This window comes from Motacilla alba, chromosome 10 (genome assembly GCF_015832195.1).
Source record: "Motacilla alba alba isolate MOTALB_02 chromosome 10, Motacilla_alba_V1.0_pri, whole genome shotgun sequence".
Classification (NCBI taxonomy): Eukaryota; Metazoa; Chordata; class Aves; order Passeriformes; family Motacillidae; genus Motacilla; species Motacilla alba.
Window position 1 is genome coordinate 5,191,927 of NC_052025.1, and position 23,076 is coordinate 5,215,002.

General features: G+C 41.0%; 2 protein-coding genes across 5 annotated transcripts in view; one reads left to right on the forward strand and one right to left on the reverse strand.

The window, feature by feature from the left end:
• Nucleotides 1-16: 16 nt before the first annotated feature.
• Nucleotides 17-12,286, reverse strand: IDH3A (isocitrate dehydrogenase (NAD(+)) 3 catalytic subunit alpha). Of its 2 annotated transcripts, none has more exons than XM_038147661.1 (11): nucleotides 12,135-12,286; nucleotides 9,927-9,989; nucleotides 8,178-8,261; nucleotides 6,922-7,036; nucleotides 6,191-6,378; nucleotides 5,842-5,975; nucleotides 5,144-5,246; nucleotides 4,994-5,058; nucleotides 2,791-2,875; nucleotides 2,151-2,303; nucleotides 17-260 (listed from the first exon to the last, which is right to left on the reverse strand). In XM_038147661.1, exons 1-11 carry the CDS (start codon nucleotides 12,159-12,161, stop codon nucleotides 177-179), a joined length of 1,101 nt encoding a protein of 366 aa, XP_038003589.1. In that variant the 5' UTR covers nucleotides 12,162-12,286; the 3' UTR covers nucleotides 17-176. The 2 variants fall into 2 exon arrangements, with proteins under 2 accessions (XP_038003589.1, XP_038003590.1); XM_038147662.1 differs by lacking the exon at nucleotides 12,135-12,286 and adding an exon at nucleotides 10,512-10,572.
• A 129-nt stretch (nucleotides 12,287-12,415) lies between these two features.
• The window catches only part of CIB2 (calcium and integrin binding family member 2), a 38,010-nt gene continuing 27,349 nt past the window's right edge, over nucleotides 12,416-23,076 (forward strand). Inside the window, exon 1 of one of the 3 annotated variants that reach the window (XM_038147671.1) lies at nucleotides 12,416-13,117. Coding sequence is in view for 1 of the 3 variants with exons in the window: in XM_038147670.1 (XP_038003598.1) it covers nucleotides 18,049-18,099 (51 nt within the window). In the remaining 2 variants the exon portion in view is untranslated. Of the gene's footprint in view, nucleotides 13,118-16,240; nucleotides 18,100-23,076 lie in introns of those variants that run through there. The other 2 variants (XM_038147672.1, XM_038147670.1) reach the window with 2 other exon arrangements.

A 23,076-nucleotide genomic window follows, 5' to 3' on the forward strand; every position in this document is an offset into this window, starting at 1 on the left:
GCAGGCACAAGCATCATTTGTAGCCATTTGGACTAGATTTATTAATGGAGAGGCCTCAGCTAAAAAGTTTGCTCTCAGGAGATAAGCAAACTCTATGCATGTGGATATCAGGTTACATATATTGTACTCTGTGACATGTCCTTCCAGAGTCCTCAGCAGGAGGAGGAGGAGGAGGTTTAGTCTTTGTCCCGTACTCGGCGGCAGATCTCCTCTGTGAATTCTGAACACTTGGCATTGCCTCCCAAGTCTTTTGTCAAGACCTGAAAGAAAGAAAGGAAAAAATAATGTTACTGGAATATATTATGGGGCCAGTCTTGTCTCTGAACAGTCGTGGATGTTCTCATGATAAGTTGTCTATGGATGGTAAATAAGGTGAGCAGGAATACATCAGGTTTGAGTTCTGCATCCCATAGAGACTTTGTCAAAAAGGACTGTGCAGGGAGAGAAAGCCTGAGTATACATGAAGTGCTTATAATGTTATCAGATTTGAACGTGATTTTAACATGATTTCATCCTAACTACAGGAATAAAGTGTGTGTGGTCAAAGCTCTACAAAATGCTTTAACGGTGTAATTAATGATTAAGTATTTACATCTTCAGTAAGAAGTTTGTCCTCTGGAAGTAAAATTCATATATGAAGGCTCAGCACAAGGATATCTAATTGAGAGTAATTCAGAAATATTTGGTCTTTTTTTTAATGAACAAGCACACAACTCTTAATGCTGCATGTTAACAATTCTCAAAATTTGCTTCGTTTATTTAGGAGAGAGGAAATGTAGAGTTCAAAATCTCTTTCATCAAGTACAACTCCTGTCTTTGAGACTTCTACATGAAGACAGTAAAATAAAAATAAAAAATGGGCAACATTACTTGTCTAACCTAGCTAGATTCAAGCACTCTAGGAGATAATTAAAATTATTAGTTTTCCTCCCATACCCACGTGTCTTAATTAGCTTGTTGAGGGGAAGGGAGGAATAACAAGCAAGAGAAGCAATCATGGTTACTATTTTAGGATCTTGTAATTTGATTGCATTATGGGGCTTTTCAATTCAAAAGATTGTTTCCATTGTGAGCACGTAATTGTAACATTGTAAGTAGCCATGTCCTTAAACTTGCACTGTTATCTTCCATGGAATTACTGACCTGCTGATGGAGGATATCATTTCCAGAGCAGTGAATGGAAACTTTACAGGAGCACCTCTTTATTCAGTTGTAAGTTTAGATTTTTTTTTTTAAACTGGCTCCTACATACAGCAAGATAGCTGCAAACTTACAAAATGATGACAACTTTTGGTTTCAGCATTCTTGTTACTTTTAATTACAAAGCAGCTTCTCATGGTCCTGCCTAAAATAAATGAACCAGCATGACTAGCTAATCCTCTTTAACTGCAATCTTCAAAATCTTGACAACTAAACTATATGTTTTCAAGAGATGGACATGAATTTAGAAGAGTGAACCAATAATGGTAAGGCCACAAATTTGTCAGGTTTCAGAGCATAAGCCCCTTCTCCCCCCAATATCCCCTCTGAGTCATTAATCTGAAGACACTTTCTTCCAAAGAGAAACATATACAATCCTCAAAGAAAAAAAGTTTAATACTGGATAAAAACTGTTCTTTTTAAGTCAAAAATGAGTGAAAGCAGTAAGAACAAAAAAAGAAAATAATTAAGCTGAAAAGACAGACAGAAGTATTACGGTCAATACTGAAATGCTATAAACAAAGTGGATGATGAAGCCTGTGAAAGGAAAATGAGTGTCCTTCACTTCAGGATCCAAATTTCAATATATATGCTTTGTAGGTTTCATAAACTTTATAAGTGAAATGCTAAGAGTTACTTAAAGCTCTGATTCCCTTCTTCAAAAAGAACCATCCAGTTCACTATTCTGGAGTTCATAAAGCTGTGGAAATCTAAGATGAGCATTGCTGAGACAAAAGGAATGCTACAGCCTGTCCCTTATTACTGCAGGGCATATTCAATATCACCAAAGATAATACAATTACTCTCAGAGGAAGGACAGTGGCACTGCTCATGCAACAGGCCAGTTCAGCAGGCCATCCCCCACCCTGGTGTGAATCTTCCATGCTAATTGTTGCTTTGATACGATGTGATTTTAATTCAGTGCCTTTATTTGCACACCCTCATGTTACCTTGCCATCTTTAATTGTATCGAAGCAAGCGGACTCAATCTTGGTGGCGTGTTTGTGCAGTCCCATGTGGCGCAGCATCATCACAGCACTCAGAAGGAGGGCAGTTGGATTTGCCATGTCTTTTCCTGCAATGTCTGGTGCTGTTCCATGAACCTAGAAATGAGAGTAAACCTATCTGTTATGTCATTAGGGCTGATTAAAATGTCCCAGGCAATTGTGCAAGCAACCTGAGCCACGGGTCTTCATGTTAAAACAGGACTTACTTTGCTGTGATACAGTCAGTGGAAAGGAGATATCAAGGATCAAAACAATTCAGTTCAAAGATGTCAGAAAGGGAAAACTAGGTCACCTAATACCTTTCAGTTGAGCCCATCAAGTTCTATTTCATAGAGGATATTTATCATACCAAAAAGTGGGAAAATAAAATATCGGCCAAAAAATGGATATGCAAAAAACCTACATGGAATATTTACTTTAACCGGTCTGTCAGGGTAAAGCTTGAGTATCTTCACAGTAAAAAAGAGTTCTAGGAAGATCTTTGTAGATGACTGCCAGCCACATTGTATGGCATGGAAAAGTTTAGATTCTCAAGCTGAGACAAAGTCGTTACTGATCTCCCTTTGTGTGTAACAAGACTTACGGATTCAAAAATGGCCACGCCGTTGGCACCAATGTTTCCACTCGGTGTTACTCCAAGACCCCCAATGAGTCCAGCACACAAGTCACTGAAAAAAACCCAACCACCAAATTAAACAATCCATGAGTTTTTCCATATACAGTTTCCTCTCTGCAAGGTATTAAAATATTTTTGTTTATCAATCAACTGCAATTATAACTTAATTTATACACCTGTACAGTCTGAGAATAATATGGAAAAAGAATAGATGGCTGTTAGCCACCTGTACCCCATCAGAACATTGGAAAATTCTTAGAGCTTAGCAGAAGGTAATGTAATAAAGGAAAATTAAAAGGAAATTCCAAATACTAGAATAAAGCTGATAAGACACAGGCACAACAAGAGAAGCACAGCATATGTGTAGAAGTCTCAAAAACTAATTGTTATGTACAGTTCCCTGTACCTATACAAAAATTTTACTTCCTCTGAAGGGGCCCAGAACTACTTTTCACATGTGAATTCCTTCTAAAAATGTGGAGGAATTTTGCTCAGGTAGGTGAATTACTGGTGGTTTTGTGGTGTACGTGTGCAGCTTAAGGAATGTTTTCCAAGTGACACCAGACTTGCTTTTCCCCTCTTTACTCAACAGCCTGCAGGTCGTAAGTCTGACATTAGCAGATGATCAGATATAAGCAATTTGCATTTAGTTTCCACCAAAATTAACATGGGGAACAACAAACCAACTGTGCCTGTTGTCATACTGTAACTCCCGAGCTGAACACACTGATGAACAAAGCTCTTACAACTCTGTTATTTTCACATCCATACGTAATTATTGCCTACAAACTTGGCTCATACTATGCTAAGTTAGTCCTTAGCTTAGGACTAACAAGGAGAAAAGTTTGGATGACTTTGCAGAGCAATATTTTAAGCTAAAATAAACCACTTAAGTTACAAAGAGCGTGAATACAGTCTGCATTTGTCACTCTAAGTATTTAATGCTTAAAGAGAAGAGATTGTCTTCTACCTATTCAGACCTATTCAGTCTAAGGAACCTACTTGGCATTTTGTTCATACTTTTAGAGCAGCAGGTTTGACCTCATCCAGTGGTGACAGTATACAGAACTGTCTGGACTCAGAACAGACTCAAATTTATTGAAAATTTTTAGAATGATGCAATTTTAATGGAATTTCTGTGAGAACTTTAAAATGGTTGATAATGAACTCTCTGAAATGGTATTGATGATGAGACTCCTTTGATTGGATCTATTTGTTAATAGTCACATAGTGAGAGCTGCTGTGAGGGCCCTGTGCACACCTTCACCATTGTTAAAACAAGAGGCATTAGTTAGAAATCTGATTTTTCCTAACGTGCACAGCCTTATCACAGAGAGAGTGCTGTTTTAAGAGAAGCTTAAGAAGCATTTCTTCTTTTACATAAGTTACCTTTAAATTTGTTATCTGTACAAAACCAGGAGATGGATTCTAACATGCGAATAGTCAAACTTGTAAATAAAAATTCCAGTTCAGGATCTTTTCTCAATCTCTCCGTAGAGGTGTGAGAAGAAACTATTCTACATAATACACTTAATAGTTCAGATTAAAACACTTAATTTTACAGGTGTTTAATGGAATTTACACTCTACCTAATAATTTTACAGATGGAAAATGTGTGTTGATAGGTTTTGCCTTCAAGACACTAAGAACCTCTAGTATTAATGTTATTCAAATATAAAATTTAATTTGACAGTATGGAAAAGTAATGCATAAACCAAGAGCTGGCAGAATATTGAGAGGCCACATATTTAGTTCTTCAGTGACTATGCAGACTGATTTAAATGTATGATGAGCTCCCTGTGTACATCACAGTCCCACATCACCCTACACAATCTTAGTGCTGAGGATGAGAAAGTTTTTCTCTAATATCTAACCAGGCATTCATTCTCTATTACAATGTAAGCCATCGTATTCTTCACACATTTGGAGAAATTTCTCTCTGTCCCATCTGAACAACATTCACAGCCTCCATAAGCAGAAACAGATTTTCTAAAATAAAAACACATTCTCATCAGATAGCCCCTCCCATTAGTATATTAATAATTGAAGCAGTTGATGTCTGTTAAGAAGTCTGAGTGCATAAGATGATCTGGCTTGCATGTGACCTCAGTGATTGTTGGGAAAGTATCAGTATTTTACATGCTGGGAGTTTAAATGAAAATCTCCATACCTGAGGATGTCACCGTACAAGTTTGGCATAACAAGCACATCAAATTGAGATGGATCTTGAACCATCTAGAAGGAAGTATATTTTCATTCAGGTTAAGAATTTAAACTAAAAAAACCCCAAAAACCCCACAACTAAAACATAAATACTCACATTCAGACATACAGTATCCAGATACATTTCATTAAATTTAATATCTTTACAGTTTTCTGCTGCCTCCCTGCATTTTCTCAAGAAAAGCCCATCAGACATTCTCCTGCAATTAGACAAGCAAGAGAATATTACAGTTATTGTAAGGAAGCATTACTGGAGATAAAGAAAACTGCATGCAACAGGGGTTTAATTAGAATTCAGAAATTTGATTTGTGACTATTTATCTCTCCTAAAATACTTCTGTATCAGTAGTTTAAACAGCATACATTAATTCTCAGAATGACTTATATTCATTTATGAAAGGCTTAGTGAATTTGTGAAGGTGATGTCACATATCACATGTGTTATGACTCAGTTCAGTTTTAAGTGGTGTGGAAACTGCAAAAGACACCAGCCACTTTCATCCTCAGTTTTAAAATTCATTTTCCTTGTTTAAAAGTTTCTAAAATAAGGTTTGAGAGGAAGGATTACTACAAACTAGCTAATAAGAACATTGGTACACAATTACTTCAGCCTTGTCAATACTGAATCAGTACTGCCCATTTTTCTTAGGAGGCATTTACTTGAATTTTTCCCATTTTACTGACTCCGAGAGCCATCAGCAGAAGTTTGCCATTTGAATAAGACTTAAGCACTTATTTCTGATGAAATTTTTGGGGATTTTTTTTTTGTTTTTCTCGAAAGAAATGTCAACATACATAATATTTGCCTTGTGCACAGCAGTCACGTGGCTTCTCTGATTGTTTCTGGCATACTCGAAAGCAAACTCTGCAATGCGCTTGCTGGCCTCCTCTGTGATCAGCTTGATGCTTTGCACAACCCCATCAACAATCTGCAAGACAGGAAGTGCATCAGCAGTGCGAGTTCATTCTTCCCATTTGGAACCAAAAGCAGTAGAATTCTGAGTGAGGCAGAATGCATTTCACAATGGAGAAACATTTTTATGGGTGCCAAACGTAAAAAAAAAAACCACTGAACAGCAGTGAGTGGGCAAAGCGAGCAGTGCTGAAGCAGAAGGCAGCAGAAGGCAGCAGCTGAGGCACCCACCACGTGCTCGATGCCGCTGTACTCGCCCTCGGTGTTCTCGCGGATGGTGACGATGTTCACGTCCGTGTAGGGCGTTTTGTAGCCCTCGATGGACACGCACGGACGCACGTTGGCGTACAGGTCAAAGGTTTTACGCAGCAGCAGATTCATTGATGGGTGCCCTGCAGCAATTGGGGTCTTCAGAGGCCCTACAGGGAAAAAAAGTACACAAGGATGAACGAGAAAATAAACCACTCCATGGATCTGAGAGCTGAAACTCTAGGTGAAGTTGGACTCCTACAGAAGATCTCCAGACTCCTGTTTAACCCTTATGCTGGAATGCCATGGGAGTTCTCTGTTCTGCCAACTACTGCACAGGCACATTCATCAGTTGGGTAAAGGCCAAACTGTGAGCTTTACATGGAACAGCTTTTACAAAATGTATTCATTAAAACATATAAAGATACTGCTCATTGTTAACACAGGTACTGCATACTGTTGTGTATCTTAGGAATGCCTTCCGCAGAGAGTCCAAAGGTTGTTACGTACCCAGTTTCAACTACAATAACTGTCAAACTTACGGCTTGGAAATTGCATGAACCTTTCCTGCAAGGACTGTTCCAAGATTACAGACAACTACCTGACAGGCTGTCCCCTATTTTATTGTGCTACAGAGGAAGAACTTTGGCTTTACATCAAACTCATGAGAAACACATTAGTATTTAATATCTGTGTATTAACCCCTAAAATACCTTTTAATCCCATTTTGTTTTTATCCATGGATTCTTTGGCTTCTGGGGGTATCATCCACTTCCCTCCTGGTCCTTGGATAGCCGAAACGTTCCTCTCTTCCCACTGAATAGGTGCCTAAACACACACACTCTATGTTAACTTGAATGTCATGACTTTGCTTCAAGTTTTCACTATCACAAGAAGGTGTGTAAGGAATTTTGTCCAGGCCTTTCTAAACAGTATTTTCGCTGGTGAGTGAGGGTTTAAACTAAAGTAATTTTTGAAAAATGTCATTGAGTAAGTGGAAATTAAATAGTGTGAGCAGCAAACAGTCATAAATGTGAATACCACAATGGCACCCTAGATGTCATATACACAAGTGCTTTTTCTTTAAAGGTTTTAGAGCTATTGAGTTCCTTGTGTACAAGAGACAACATTTTAAAGCTGAATTCATTGAGGACTCGCCATCCCCACTGACTGGAAGATTGTGCATGACATAGATGTGTATGTGTTGTCTCACTGAAAATCTGCACATGCTCCACAATGCTTTCTGAATTTGCATTCACCACAAGACTCTAAGCGGACACAGGCTGCCACCCATTCATTTCATCAGGAAAGACCACAAAAGAAAAGATACAACATCATTAAAGAAACTTCACGTTTTCAAATCCACGTTGGATAGCTGTAATACAAAGGGAATATGCCTGGGTACTGTTACTAATGTGGAACAGTTTAACAGGCATGTTGCCTGAAGAGCTGTATTTCCTTTCAGGGAAACTTGATGGCTCTGGTGAAGTTTCTCAGATAGCTAAGAGAACAGTTCTTGGACACAGTAAGTTTTCATCTCACTGAAGTTAATGTGTTTGGCAGCACAGCCATTGGATTGCTGACATGAGCCAGTCCTTTCACACACACTTTTGACCTGCACTTGAAGTCCTAATAAATGAAAGAACATCCTCTGTCAGTTGCTCAGGATTACTACATCAACAAGGTGATTTCACATGACATTGAGTTCGTATTTCCAAAAATCAAACACAGCATTTGCTCTCAAGTCTCTCCTCTTCTGTCAGCTAACAGTTTCAAGGCGTGCCTTGCTATCACATTCCTGTCATTTATTAGCTGAAGCTTCAAACTCTTTCTACTGGAAAGAAGTTTTAATAGCTTAAATATGACTTAATCTCTTAGAAGAGATTTTAAGCTTTTTAAAATATGCCTAATTAATTTTTTCTACTGTAGTTCAATTTGCAATGCTTATAGCAAGACATATATGACTTACTTTGGCAGCATCAAAGATCTTCATGACAGCAGCAGAAATCTCGGGTCCTATGCCATCTCCTGGGATTAAAGTTACTGTTTGTACCTAGGTAAAGAAATATCAGTAGTACAACAAATGAATGTTTGTTTTCTACAAAGAAAACATCTTCATGTGTTGTAGGAACCAAGTAACTATTAGAAAACAAAATAAATTTTCGTTTACCAAATATTCACTATGAAGAACAGCAGTCCTGGACAGGAGAAGGACTGGCTTGCTTTCCCAGGGAGTGTGCAAATGTTTTGAAAGAAATGTTTAAAAATCTGCCTACTAACTATTCCTATTTCAAAACAGAGGCTGAATGTGAAAGGCAGATTCCTGCTCAGTACTCCTGGAAATTAATTAACGTGGCATGCTTTCCTCTGGAAATCTGGAGAGCAAGTTGTATTACCTAGTTATGGCTCTGTTCCACATATGTCTACAATATTATCAACATGCTGCATGATACTGAGACATGCTAGAAATGGTGTATGAAAAGCTACATTCAGCTTAAAAAAAAGGTCATGCCAAGCTAAACTTTTCAAGTGACCTCCTAAAAATCTCAGGCCCATTTTAAACAATACCAACTTATTTAGCTCTCATAATGTCCTCAGTTTTGTTTCTTTTCTCATTATCAAACAAGTAAAAAAAGTGCACAGCTGAGGCTCAACAAATAGCAGAGGAAGAATGTATTCTTCTTTGAAGAAAAAAATAAATTATGATCACTGTTCTAAGGGTACGTGCTCCAGCTCATTTTGTTTTATTTAAAGAGATCCAATAGCTTTTGTGGGCTCATTGTTACCTACAGAAAAGGCAGCTCACATACATTATTCGAAAAACCCCCAACAGAATCAACTCACAGGCCAGAACTTCAATATATATTGCCTGATAGATTTTATAACTTTTGAGCCAAAGAAATTCACTGTGCACAACAAAAAAACAGAGCTTCAGATAAAAGAACACTGCTGCTGAGTAAGCTGTCACTGATGAAATGCCTCAAGCATAGTATAGTGCTGTCTGTCAGCTGCAGGGCTCCACCTGAGCCTGAAACTGTTGTGTTTTCAATAGAACCAGGGGTCCCTCAGCTTCTGATTTTTATATTGTACAAGTGACCCTTCAGTTTCTTTTCTAACTGTTGTACCTGCTGCTCTACACAACTTATGAAAAGCCACAGTTCCTCTTTAAAGGGTGCTGAGCCCTGCTTCTGTCTTCACCAAAAAGAAGGCCCATGGGCACTTCAAACACATACACAAAAAAGAAGGTAAAACATCTACAGGGAAATACACAACGTCTAAGATAGTTTAAAAAGGACCTTGAAAAGGCAGAATTTTAGATGCAAGGAGTTCTAAAAGCAGCAGTAAAGTAAATCTAGTGCTTAGAAGGAAGTCTGCAAAAGAAAGAAAATGAGAAGCTTCTCAACAATCTTTCTACTTCGCCCAATATGTATCTGCTCATTCCCAGGTGATTTCCAGAAGACTGGCTTATGTCTGTTTTTTGTGAAAACTTTCCACACCACTTCTATTTTTTGCTAGTGCCTTTTATATTCTCACACTGATGTGCAATTGCCAATGACAGTGATTAACTATATAAATCCAGGATGGCATTAAGAGCATGCATGTTCACTTGTTTGGTCCTTATTTTTTGGGAACATAAGAATAACAGTGATCTTATAAATTTCCAAACCCGTTTATTGAGAAACTTCTTAAAAGAAAAAAATGGGACTATTATACTCACAGCATTACCAAAACTTCTGGTCACCTTTTTTTGGCTTTTGAAAGCACCTAGCAATCGAGAAACCTGCAAAAGTCCAAAACAAAAAGATGCTCTTTTACTGCACAAACGGGATTTTACAAGTTTAACAATATTGCAGCAAATCTTCTTTTTAAAGTCATACTGCTTTAAGTCTCCTATCTCAAACTAGTATAAAAATCCAGATGAAATCAGAGTACGCAGTGCTTTGCCAAGTTGCAGTCCAGCACTCAGGGCAGCAACGCCTTGTGGGTATTCTTAGCACAAGGTGAGCCCAGGACAGCCACGCTTTGCCCCATGCTCCCGTCCTGCCTGGGGGCCCCTGCACCCCACCTGGAGTCCTCACACACATCACGTTGGAAACAAACATGCAGGCAAAGCAGGACTCTAACTAAATACATCATATGCTAAGGACAAAGACATGCGGAAAGCAAAGTGAAAAATCAAACACTTCACTGGTAGCAGCTGAGTGGACAGTATCTTTACACATTTTAGGTGGTGTTTCCAAAACTACTTTATGTTTTAGTGTCACTTCTTCCATTCAAACTATGGTGAATTTTGTTCTTCTACCTTTTATACCTGTAGGTCTTGTACTGTTGCCTTCTGCATGCCTGACGGTTTTTTAAAAGTGGAACTGAAATGCACATTGAAGACAAAATTCACCATACCAACAAGTCTACACATCACAGTCAAAGAATTACATTTTCTGAGTATTCTGAACTGACATTAAGCTTCAAAACTGGGATGGTATCTAAGCTTGGGCTCTTGCCCAGCTGAGCACCATGGACAAAATCCCAACTCTGCAGAAAAATCATGGCCTCCCAATCCTAACCTCCTCTCTAGGACTATTGATGCCTCTGGGACTTAAGAGCCCAAAGACTTCTAACTGCTCACGCTACTTCAACTCTGCCATACTCACATATGCAGGCTGTCTGCAGCTATCAGGCTAGAAATGACTTTGGCAATTCGTATTCCTCTCCTGTCCCACTTGCATTTGTTTTTCTTTACTGACAGAATGATGTGTAGCAAAAGGAACAAACTATGTTGGCACCAACAGAAACCACTAGAAATAATATAATTCTCATATTGTAATGATAATATAATAAATTAATATATTATAAAATAATATAATTCTTGTATTTTAATGAACACTGGGGGAGAAGTAATCTAAGCTAGATCTATTTTTACTTGTAGCCCGACACGAGATGTACAAGGTCACTGCAACAGGCAAGCAGTGTTTACCAGAGCAGGCCCTATGGTTGAGGATGAAGGCAGAGCAATCAAATGAAAATGTGAAGTTGACTGTACAGCCTAAGTGTCCTCATGGTACAGTTCCTGCATATAGAATCAGGATTCACATTCCAGAGTGGCCCTGGAAAGGGCACAGTCTGTCTGGTCAGAAATCACGGGCCTAGTACATTACACTGAAGCTCAACATTGATAGCACCAACAAAGAATCTACCCAAGGAAAACTGATCCATTCTGACCTTAAAGTCACGTGTCATGATTAGCTCTTGACAGTTCTTCCTTACTCTAGCAGATAGGTTAAATGGGGCGGCCCCAATGACTTTGCCTCAAGCAAGCTGTCATTTAAAGGTACAAAATAAATTTCATTTACTCAAGGCAAAAAACCTTTGTATTTCCGTGACAGCCCCGGGATAAGGCCTGCGTTTCAGAATGGTTCGGAGCTGTAAATCCCAGAGGACAGGTGTGGGGGCCAGAAAGTCGCCGGCCAGAGCCCGGCAGCAGTTGTGCCAGCCGGCTCCGCAGTGCCCGGTGCCGCGGGCTCTGTGCGGGAATGGCGTTTCCATGCCGTGCTGTCTGCCGCCCGGGCACCGGGAGCTGCCCGCAGCCGCGGTGGTCCCGCCGCCGCTGTGACCTCTACGGCGCGACCTCTCCGCAGGCCGCTCCGAGGGACGGCGCGGCGCCCCCCCGGCCTGGCCCGCTCCAATAACGGCCCCCACGGCCCCTTCCCGCCGCCGTCCCGGGGAGGGGGGAGGAGGAAGGAGAGAACTCGCGAGCGCCGCGGGGCCGCCATTCGGCCCGAGCCCCGCGGCCATTCCCCCTCGGAGCGCTGCCAGGGCCCGGCGGCACCGCGACCTTGCGGCCGGGCGGCCGCGCCTCAGGCGCCAGCAAGCTCCGGGGCGCGTCCCGGGCACCGCGGAGTAGGGTCCGGCCCGTCCCCCCGCCTACCGTGGGCATCCACGCGGTCGCGGCCATGACGCGCCCGGGCACCGCGGCTGCCAAGGCCCGAGAGCTCCGCGCCCGCCGCTAAACCGGAACCGGCGCGCGGGGAGCGGCGGCCCCGCCCCGCCCCGCGAAGCCCCGCCCCGGGACCGCCGCTGCGGCAGCGCCCGCGGCCCCTCGGCTGCCGCCCGCCGCTGCCTGAGGCGGTCCGAGCCTCCTCCCCGGCCCCTCGGCTCCCGCCCGCCGCTGCCTGAGGCGGTCCGAGCCTCCTTCCCCGGCCCTTATCCCGCTGCCCGGTGGAGGTGATGCCGGGGAGTTCCCGCTCCCGGCGCGGGAGGCGCCGAGGCGGACGGCCTGGTGCCTCCGGAGGATTCGGGTCGTTTATGGGGGGAAAAAATAGTTGTTAAGAAAGACGCCAGATTTTTCAGAAGCCTCCTAAGCCCATGTATTTAAAGTGGTAAAAGCAAAGCTGTTGAAATTGGGACCATGTAAGACTTCTTTTTGCCCTCATTTCTGAGGTACTTGTTATTTTTAAAAGCTGCTGCTGGGTCCGTTGGAGGAGCGGCGGGGCCGTGAGGGGCCCTGAAGGTGCAGGCTCTGTCCCTGGCAGTGGCGGGGCCGTGAGGGGCCCTGAAGGTGCAGGCTCTGTCCCTGGCAGTGGCGGGGCCGTGAGGGGCCCTGAAGGTGCAGGCTCTGTCCCTGGCAGTGGCGGGGCCGTGAGGGGCCCTGAAGGTGCAGGCTCTGTCCCTGGCAGTGGCGGCCGGGCCGCGGCGCTGCCCCACGGAGCCGCGGGACCGGGCCGGCCCAGGGCGGCTCACGGGCCGGGCACTCGCGCTGGGGGCGGCGGGGGAGCCGGGGCCTCCTGGACAGTAGAGCACCGAGCTAGAACTAAGGCTGGAAGTAAGGCAGTTTGAGCTCATCTCTCCGGGAATGGCCGCTTTTAAAAACTTCTCCTACCTTTCTTACACTTGGCAACGCTAAAATTTGAGGTTTGTCTCAGACTGATTTTGTGCCAGTTTTTGGTGATTGAATTAGAAGATTATTAGCAGCCTTTCTAGTTACTTAGCTCAGTATTGGTAACTATATACATAGTGAACAGATATATTCATGTTGCTTTCTTGTCTTTGTGACTGTATCTGCATCTTCATTGTTAGGTTGCACTTGGATTGAAAAGTGGGGGAAGGGGATATATTGTGGGGAATTCTTCTACACATTTTCAACACCCATTGGTCTGTGTCTTGTGGGTGTTACCATAATAATGCTACAGTAATAACACATTAACAGTGGCTGGTTTGGATTTGTTCTGAGAAGGGCTGCAGAAGACAATAATAAACCCATGAGTACTTATTTTGCTTACGAAAATAATGCCTCTGAGGAGACAGCAATACTGTCTTTCCCCTAGTCATCACTATGGGGAAATTCATTATATTACATTTAGCCTGCTAAGGCAATCATTACTTTTATTATTATTTTGTCCCTGAGGCAAGACATTGTCTTGTGTAAAACACCTTAAAAAAAAAAAAAGCTAATTTATATTTATTATGGATAAATTAGGCTTAACAAAATGCACTCAGAAACCTCCCTTTTCTAACATAGTGTAATTTTAAGCTAGATAGATAAGATCATAAAACCAACACATTTTCACACAAGGTTTTCCTTTTTGTTTATTTTCTTTAGCACTAAAACTCCCTATAAAGTTCCTGCTCCTCATAGCGAGTCGGCAGCTTTCCCTGGTTTGAGAGTCGTGAGTCTTGCGTGTTTCTCAAGCTGTTTATTCATTCCTCAGACAGAGCTCAAGCCCATGAAGCCTTCTCTCACAGGGTATCACTTTCAGACAAATTTAGTGGGGTCTGAGCATCCTCCCATCCACCATGTGTTGGAGAAGCAACTTTTTAACCCATTGCAGTAGCAAAAACTGTCATTTTTCACATATTTCAGGTTTTCATAACTGTGTATTTACAGTTCATTTTTTATTTATAGTTCATGCAATTGTATTGCTTTGTAGCTCTGTAGCATCTTTAAGGAACTTTTTTTTTTTTAGCTCCACAGCAGCTGGATAGGGTGAATGTTATTATTTTTCCTTTATTTTATGCAAACAGAATTTTGAATAGCTTTCCAGTAAATAAAACAGATCCCAATAACTCAGAGGAGATTTTTACAGCATCAGCGGAGGACAGAACTTCTCCCATTGCAGGTAGTGATCACAGTTACTCACACCTGCAGCAGCAGCAGGCCTAGGGACTTGTGCAAGCAACAACAGAATAAATGCACAGGCAGCCCCTCTGAATCAAAACTGTTCTTTTTGCTAACAGAGTAACTCTTTATGAACAGTTATTCTGCAAGGAAACATCCGTGTGAGAGGGAAGTTGTTGGAATACTTGGTGTAATGGGCATGAAATGTCCTAGGTTCCTCCGTCCCCTACTAAAAGCCGTAGCAATGTGTGAGAGCAGCAGACATGCGATGTGATTGTTAAAGCTCTGAGTGCATCCTCTTGTGGTGAAGTGGTCTGTTCAGAGGAGCTTGAGCCTCCTTTGGTGAGGGGTTGGAGTTTGTACTTAAACCACCTTCACATTCTCACTGCATAATTTACAAAGGCAACTTCAGGTACTCTGACCTGTCTGTTGGAGGCCGTTAAACTTACACCTCTCCTAACAGATCAATCACCTGCTGTGACAGCCAGGGCTTGCAACACTTCAGAGCAGAGAAATTTGCACCAAAGGCTGTGTGAAGCTGCCAGCCTGGCGCGTCCCACCGCCTGAGCTGTGGCTGTGGCAACAAACTCCTGCAGCTGTGGTCAGCTGAGGCCATTGCAGCTGAAGGCCATCTTGCTGTCCAATATTGCTCTGGGCTGCGTGAGTAACAGAGTATTTCCTGCTCTGGGATTTCAACTTCTAAAGCAAATGAGCAGGGGCTATTTAACCATCGTCTCTGTGACAACAGGCAGTGAAATGGCAAGACTATTCTAAATATACTGTCCTCCTTACAAACTTTATCTGCAACCTATTGCAAGATGTTTGCTATCTATTTCTAATGGCTTAAAACCACTTGATTTGGCAAGGGGTTTTTTAAAAACTGAAATATAGTGAAATGTGGTGGTACTGGTAGTATTTAAAGTCAGCTCTTGCTGTGCACATTGAAAACTATAGATTTGTTGCAGCAACATGCTGGCAGTGAGTTTGCTTAACACCCAACTGGCAAATAAGCTAATCTTTGATAAATAGGAACAGATAGAAGAAGTCCAGAAGAGTAAACTGGAAGATCATCTGAACTTTGACATGTACAAACAAATAGGAGTGAAAAAGACTTTGCGTGTTATACTGTCTTTTAAATTTTACCCAATTGGCACAGCAAGGTAATTGTGCCTTGAGATGCAGTTACCACTGTGATATGCTTGGGAAGAGCTAGCTGGTATAGTGTAACCCGTAACAGTTATATCTGAATCCTCTGGCCTACATTGTAACCACAAGTAAGCCTTGCCTAGTTAATGCTTTCCTTTAAGCTCTGCTGCTGTTTTACTGCTGGTACTTTGATTGAAAAGATACTGACTTTCTGATGTGTTTGGCATCTAGGGTACAGGGGAAACAGCCAGGGATAGAAAAGCAGGTGAAAAATGAAGAGATGGGATGTCAGCTTTTCACTGTACGAGTGTTGTTAAGCATACAGAATCACAAGATTAAAAGATACTGAGCCATATCCACCCCTGCTGATGATTAACTCCTGTATAATGACATTAGAGGTAATTTGGCCATTTATACTTAATCTGATTTGCATAGATGGGCAGCTTGAAGCAGGTGGCTGTGAATGGAATGCCATTTCATGCAAATCACTTGCCTAAGTATTGGCCCAGTCTGATTGAGAGCAGCTGTTATCTCTTGCATTTTAGTAGCACCAGATCAGAGATATTAACCATGCTTAATTATACATATAACCACTGAAGCCAATGAGGGAGCTCATTCAGAGTTGAGGACAGGTAAGAACTTTCAGAACAGTGCAAGTTCTTAGTCTCCAAGGGGCCCATTTGGATTGTTGTTTTTTTGATTTAAAAAAAAAAAAAAAGAAATACTGTATTTTGCAGATTTTTAAAAATTATTTTAATGCTCTGACTTACCTGTGGAAAACTTTTTGGAACATAATAGGAATCCAAAGCCACTAGACACCAGGGAAAAGGAGAAAAAAGCACTAGGGACTGGGAAAACAGAGATCAGTTTTGCCATGCGACAGTCAGTACAGCTGTATGGTCTTTGAACAGATGCTTGCTGCTCTCTTTGTCTGATGGTAAATCATTCTGTTTGTATTTTCCTTACTACTGTAGCTTCTTCCCTCTTATTTTGAAACTGTGCTGCAATATGCTCTATTGCTAGAATGCATTTCTTTGATGTTACAACTCTGATGTTTGCTTATTGCTAATAAGTCTTATTGCCTACATTCTCATCCCAAGGCATTTATTTTGTATATGGGATATGCCTTGTAATTTTTGTAGCTCAGGGCAGTGCTGGTTTGCAGCTAATCAAACCTGCATTTCTAAATCTTCTAATTTGAATAAGCCATCTCTTACAACAGTCTGTGGTTCAGCACTTTTTAGAATGTTTTTACTACATATCCAACACATTTCATAGGATGTTTTTACTATGTATACAATGTATTTGCTTTCACTATTACTTTTAAATGTTTGTTGTTCCATGCCAAGGTAAAGTGAACTCCTGTTATCCAATCCTGTTATCAGGCCAGGATCATTAGAAGCTGTAGGGAAAAAGCACACGATAATTCTCAAAGTGCTTTTATTAAACTTGCTATCTTGATCAGGAAATAATGACCATTGGCAGACTACAAATAAAGAAGTTGGAAATTTTACCCTGTTCTGTTCCAATGTGCCTGAATGGAAAGTGAGCTTATAATGGGTCCTTCTTCCCCGTTGCCATCCTTTCTCACTCAGACTTCTTCCTGCTGTTGTTATAAGAGCTTATCCTTCTGCAGATGTTAGATAATATGATTTTGTCTGTCTGCTTCTCATAGATACTCTTTTTTTTTTTTTTTTTACTTTCCCGTCAGTAGGGTTGTGGTGCGCTAAAACACACCGTGAGCCCTCTACTGGCACTTTCCGCTTTTGCTTTAGGCTGTGGTCGAGGTTTTTCCTTCCCTGCTGTGCTTGCTTGAGCCTAAGGAGGCAGGATAGCGTCTGTTTAACTACTTTAATCTTGCTGACTTTTTAAAATGTAGTTAATGCGCGAAGGAGTCCTCGTGTTCGGTGCGGTGACCGGCAGCTTGGCACCTTTGGGGGTGAACTCGCATCCTCGCTAGGCACGGTGCAGACACGCGTATTTCCTGCGGAGCCCCCGCGGCAGCCGGTGCGGGGCCGTGAGGACACGGTGAGGCTGCAGCCAGCCGGGCAGCCCGGGGCAGGCAGGGCAGCTCGCAGAGCCGTGCGATGCCCGTGAGCTCCCCTGTTCCCGGGCCGGCTGGGATGCCTGGCAATACGGCTGCGCTGCCCAGCGCCACCGGCTGACGCAGAGCTGCTCCAGAACCTGGAGGTGCCGTGAGGAGCGCCCTGAGTGAGACCCCGAGGCAAGAGAGAGCTGCGTTCTGCTGCGAGCGGCTGCTCGGGGTTTGGGTCATAAAAGCTCCGTATGCCTCTTAGAAAAGCATCTGAAAAGGGGCAGATTGGTATCCCTGTTCTTGCACGACACCTGCCTGTGATTTTAACACTTTCCTTCCTGGCACACTCCGGTCAAGCCTTTGCAAAGATTTCCCAGACTGTGTCCTTCCTCACTGGGCAGGTGCAATCCAAACCAGTTCGATGCAGGCTCTGGGATTTTTTCAGCACACTCACGGAGTATACGTGCTCTAAATGCCTACAATACAGAGGAATCCAGCTACTTCTAATGGGATGCATTTGCAGAGAGGAAGGATTCCTCATTTAAGATGGGTAATAAGCAAACGATATTTACTGATGAACAGCTAGATGCCTACCAGGTAAGATATCTTGGTTTGCATTCGGGGATGAAAGGGAGTAATCTACGTATATTTATGACTTGGGTTTTTGTTTGGTTTGGGGAGTGGTTTATTTCCCCATATAATTGAAGACTTTCTTTGTAACCTGCATGTATATATTCTACTGTTCCTTCCAGCAGCTGTAATAATATTCCAAGGCTGGGTTGTTGAATATATTCATATTATTCCCTCTCCGTATAGAGGGAGAAGGGTCACATCCTCAGTGTCTGAACTAGGAAGCAGAATAAAGATTTTGACTAGCTCGACAAAAGTGTAGCACCTTCTCTCCCTGATGCCTTTTGCTGACAATAGAGCGGAAAGGAATAAAATAGATCTTGTCTAAATTCACTTCTTCTGAGGATAAGTCAGAGAAATACGCTTAGTGTAATTCCAGAATAAGTGTTGTTATACTTGTATCCATTCCTGGAAAGCAGTTTCTTACCTCATCGTAAGTGTGCATTTTATGTCAGGGATAACTTGGTACTTCTTTATTTACTTAACATTGGATAAACTGCTTTTAAGTAGGGTAAAAAAAAAAAAATGCCCTGTTTTTAGTCATGTTTCAGCACACTGCAAATCTCACTGAAATGGGTTTCAGGAAGCTGTCTGCACAGTGGGCATCTTGAACAAGTTTCTGAAAATACAGTGAAGCAAAGCATTGAGTAGAAATGTGCTCAAGAAGGAGGCAGGTGACTACTTATTAAGAGAGGCAGCCAGGGCTGGATGCATTGCTCTGTTCTCCTACATGAAGTGATAAACATTGAATTAGCAGCACAGGAAATCAAGATTTAGTTTATCTTGTGATAAGCAAGCGACAGACCCTTAAGATACAGACCCTTTAGGGACTGGGTAACTTAATAACATTTTACCTTTGTGATCTTTGATTAAAACTATCGAAGTAGAATCTATTATTTTAGTTACTAATTTTATTTCAAGTCACTGCTAACGTGGATTTGTCACAAGTATAAATACTGAGCCATGGAGTGAGGCCAGGTGTATATGCTAAAATGCTTTCAGCCCTTATCCCACACTGAAAGTAAGGCATAAACTAAATGCTTTTATAAAGACCTAGTGAGTTTTTTTGCCATTGTACGAAATGTGACAGTGGACCTTCTTAATTTCCACTTTGTCACACTTCTCACCAGCAGTCTGTAATGTATGAATCTAAGTTAATCATCTTAGACTTAGCAGTCCAAGATCCAAAAAAGCTTTTTCACATCCCTGCTGGATAGGCGAGAGAGAAATCAAAGATCTGTAAAGCACCAATCTTCCTACTAACAATAGAAGTGAACACAGAACAGAGCACAACTGCAGTGAAACAAAACAAAATCCAAATGTAATTAATGTTATCCTCTTGACATAAACTGGCAAATGCAAGAGCTGAAATGTCATCCCTAATTCAGTGCTCTTCATGTAGAAATTGCCTCTCTCTAATGGCTTTTGCAGCCCCTGCCTTTCATAATGCTGGGTAATTGATCTCAAAGCCTGGCAGGAGTTTGGCCCAGTGGATTGAGTCGCCTTTGGGATTTCTCTGTTACAGGCAGACTTGCAGTTCATTAGTGTAGAGCTAGGCAATTTTTGACTATGTTTGGCAAGTACCATAAAAACAGGTTTCAGGACAATAACTGACCTGCAGAATTTGTCAGGAAGGAGCATTAGCCTCATGCTGTGAAGGATCAGATAGAGACATAATTTGGATGGTGATTTGCCTCTGATTTATTAGTTTTGCATCTCTCTCGAGTCTTTTAAACAAAAAGATCCTGGGCTGACTGCTGGAGCCACCCACTCAGGGGGCTCTTGCCTCTCCACACCATCCTGGAGGAGATGGCACTTTGTAAGTGGAGCTGTTTGACTGGGAATTTGCCATCTTACCTGCCTTCTTCTCATTTGTGGGATTTCTTCAGAATAGAAAAAGGAAGAATGGGGCAATGTTTCCATAATTTTTTTTAGTGCAAGTTTTTCATGTCTTGAGCCAGCAGCTGAGTTACCAGGGCCTCTAAAGCATGGGCCGAAGTAAAACACTGTGTACCACAGTCCACTTTGCAACAGTCTGTTGTGCACATCTGTACCCCAGTGACCAGGAAGGCATCTACATATAAATTGCTTTTATAAATTGATCATTGAGTCTTTTTTTTTTTTCCTAAAGCAGTTTCTTGTGAATTTATGTGTCTGGGAGTTAGTTCTGTACTCCTTACAACAATGGTCCAGTGATACTATGAACAGTAGTACAGTGTTCATAGTATCAGCATTCAGAAGCAAAAGTGTCAATCTTTTTTGTAAAATATATCTTCGTTGTTCTTTTTTTTACTTCCTCACAGTTCCTTTTGGTAGACTGTTCAAAACCGCACTCACCTCATGGTTAGACTTAAAATTTCTTTATTGAAATCTATTTCTGGACATTGTATTATCTGGTTGTACTTTCTATTATTTCTGTCTTTCGTACAAATTGCTTTGAGCTTATAGCACCTAATATTGTTTCAGGTGGAAAATTTTTATAATTAAAAAAAAATTCTTTGTGTTTTATGTGCTTGTTCCATAAAATACATTATGAGGTGAAAAAGTGAGGAGTTCATGTGCCTAAAGCATGGTAAAACCTATGCAAGTGGCTTTGGCTTTAGAGAGTGAAGATTAGGCTGAAGAAAAATCACCTGCTTGAAAAGCTAGCATACATAAATCTCAGATCACTAGTGTGATATTAATGAAATAAAATCAATAAAACTGTTTGATCTATCTAAAACTTTCTGAAAATCCTATGTATGCACCTTTTTTTTGCATGTAAATTGTCATATTGAAAAGCCAGTCGTTAGCAGAACTTTTAACTTTAAATTAAAGAATTGTAAATGTGGTCATCCACAGGATGACCTCAGTGTTTTCAATGGACAGTTTTTAAATGCTCTTCATTAAGACTGGTAGCCAGTTGAAACTGTTTGTACAAGAGACCTGTAATAGAACTTGATAATACTAAACCATTCAGGTTTGGTTGGTTGGTTGTTTTTTAAATTCAAGTAGGCAGAGGCAAAGCAAAGAAAGGACAAGGTGTTAGACTGGAAAGCTACAAATCTCCTAACACCTGCTATTAAGATCATATCACCTGTTATTATGATAGTGTTCTTGTTGGCAGCTCTTTACATTTTCAGGAGATTAGCGAAATGTTTTGCCAATTAGGCTTTTGCTAGCCCGGGGTTGCTCATAGAGATTCACATAATTTAAAATACTGACCTTCTAAGAAAATTATTTTACTGGGCATTTATGATTCTTATGCCCATAGAGTTCTGCCTGTGGATTTTAGTTTTTTTTTTTTTTTTTGTGAATGGAGCTTTTGGTTGTTGAGGGTTTTTTTAATACAGAAAATGTGAAATCTAACCAAGGTCTGGTGAGGGAAAAGATAAGTTTCATTGCAATAAAAGAACATTTTAAAATTAAGATTTTAAAAGCTGCCTAAAGATTTTGGAGGTCAAGTCTCATATTGAGGAAAGAAAATTAACTGAAATTTTAGGGTGTTTTGAGTGTCTACAGATGCTTGAAGCAATGGAAAATACAAGTATGCTCTAAAGCAACTTATTTATTCATTCAGAGACATTTATTCACCTCAATGCACAGCATTTCTACTGCAAAACAATTGTATTGAGTAGGAAATGCAGCAAAACTGTACTTGGGCTGTGGATGAACTCCTGCACTGCTCAGTCAATCTCATTTCCTTTTCTGGGATTACTTGAGTCAAGAGATCTGAATTCAGTACAAATTGAGTGATCCTTTTGTTTGTTTGTTTGTTTGTTTGATTTCCCTTCTAGAACCTAGAGATTATAAGGCATCTTGCTGGTTTTGTTGCAAGCCATTTGTATTTGTTCCATAATGGTGTTATTTACTCTGCATTATTTAATGCAGTCTCAAAACAAACTGATGTTTACCCTGGCAGTCTTACAGGCAATATTGCAATACAATATAGTATGATGAAGTAATGACTTTCTTCTTTTACACAAGAATTTCTCTATTACAGAGCTCACTCTTTTCCTTTTATCAAAATTGAAGTCAAAGTGCAATTCAACTATATTTCAGGAGAATCATGCAAAGCCAGATTAAACAAGTTATGTTATGATCTGTCAAAAAACACCATTTGTGAAGTAAAACAGGTTCATCAAGCTGTCTTTAAAAAGCCATCCAGACTTCATCCAGGGTCTTGGAAAATTAATCCTTTGCAAGAACACAAGAAGTGCATTCATAGGTTCCCTGGGATCTTCTGTAAAAAGTATTTTTCATTTGATACAGTGTTGCTGTTATTGTGCAAGTAAAAGTAGCATAATAATGGAGCAATTTTTTGGTGAAAACATCCTTTGGTCAGGTTCTTGTTTCATGTTACCATTTGGTGCATCTGTAGATTGAGCAAAATTACTTTTGTTGGCAGTTTGCTTTTTTTTTCAGTCCTTGCTAATGTCTGACTTGTTTTCACTCCCTGGTTGCCATATGAATATGTAAACAGGTTCTTACAGATGCAGATTTTTTCCTTCTGAAACTCAGTGGGTGTTTTGGTTGGTTTGGGTGTAATTGTGAAGTATATATGACAAGTAAGGGTGAGCTGTGTGGTAAAATTTTCATTGCTGTTCTGATGCAAACAGGATTTTTAACTCATTGACTCTGTTAACTCTTTATGCACTAATAGTGATGAAAATACAGAAACATCTTGCAGACTCAGTCTTGCACAACTCTATTCCAGTCTCAGTCATGTGGAATGTAGAACAAAAGTATTGCATTTGGAAAACACTGCTAGGACAGAGTTAAGAATAGATCTTATATAAGAGTTCATTTGCTTCTGCCTGGTGCCAGATTCTTGGTTGCTTCACAGGACGGTGTTTTGATTAAAAGCTCTTACACACATTTTGTACTTTGGCACAGTACAAAATGTCATTTGCAATTTTAAAAATGAAACCTCTGAAGTAATTTGCTTTAAATATTACCTTTTAA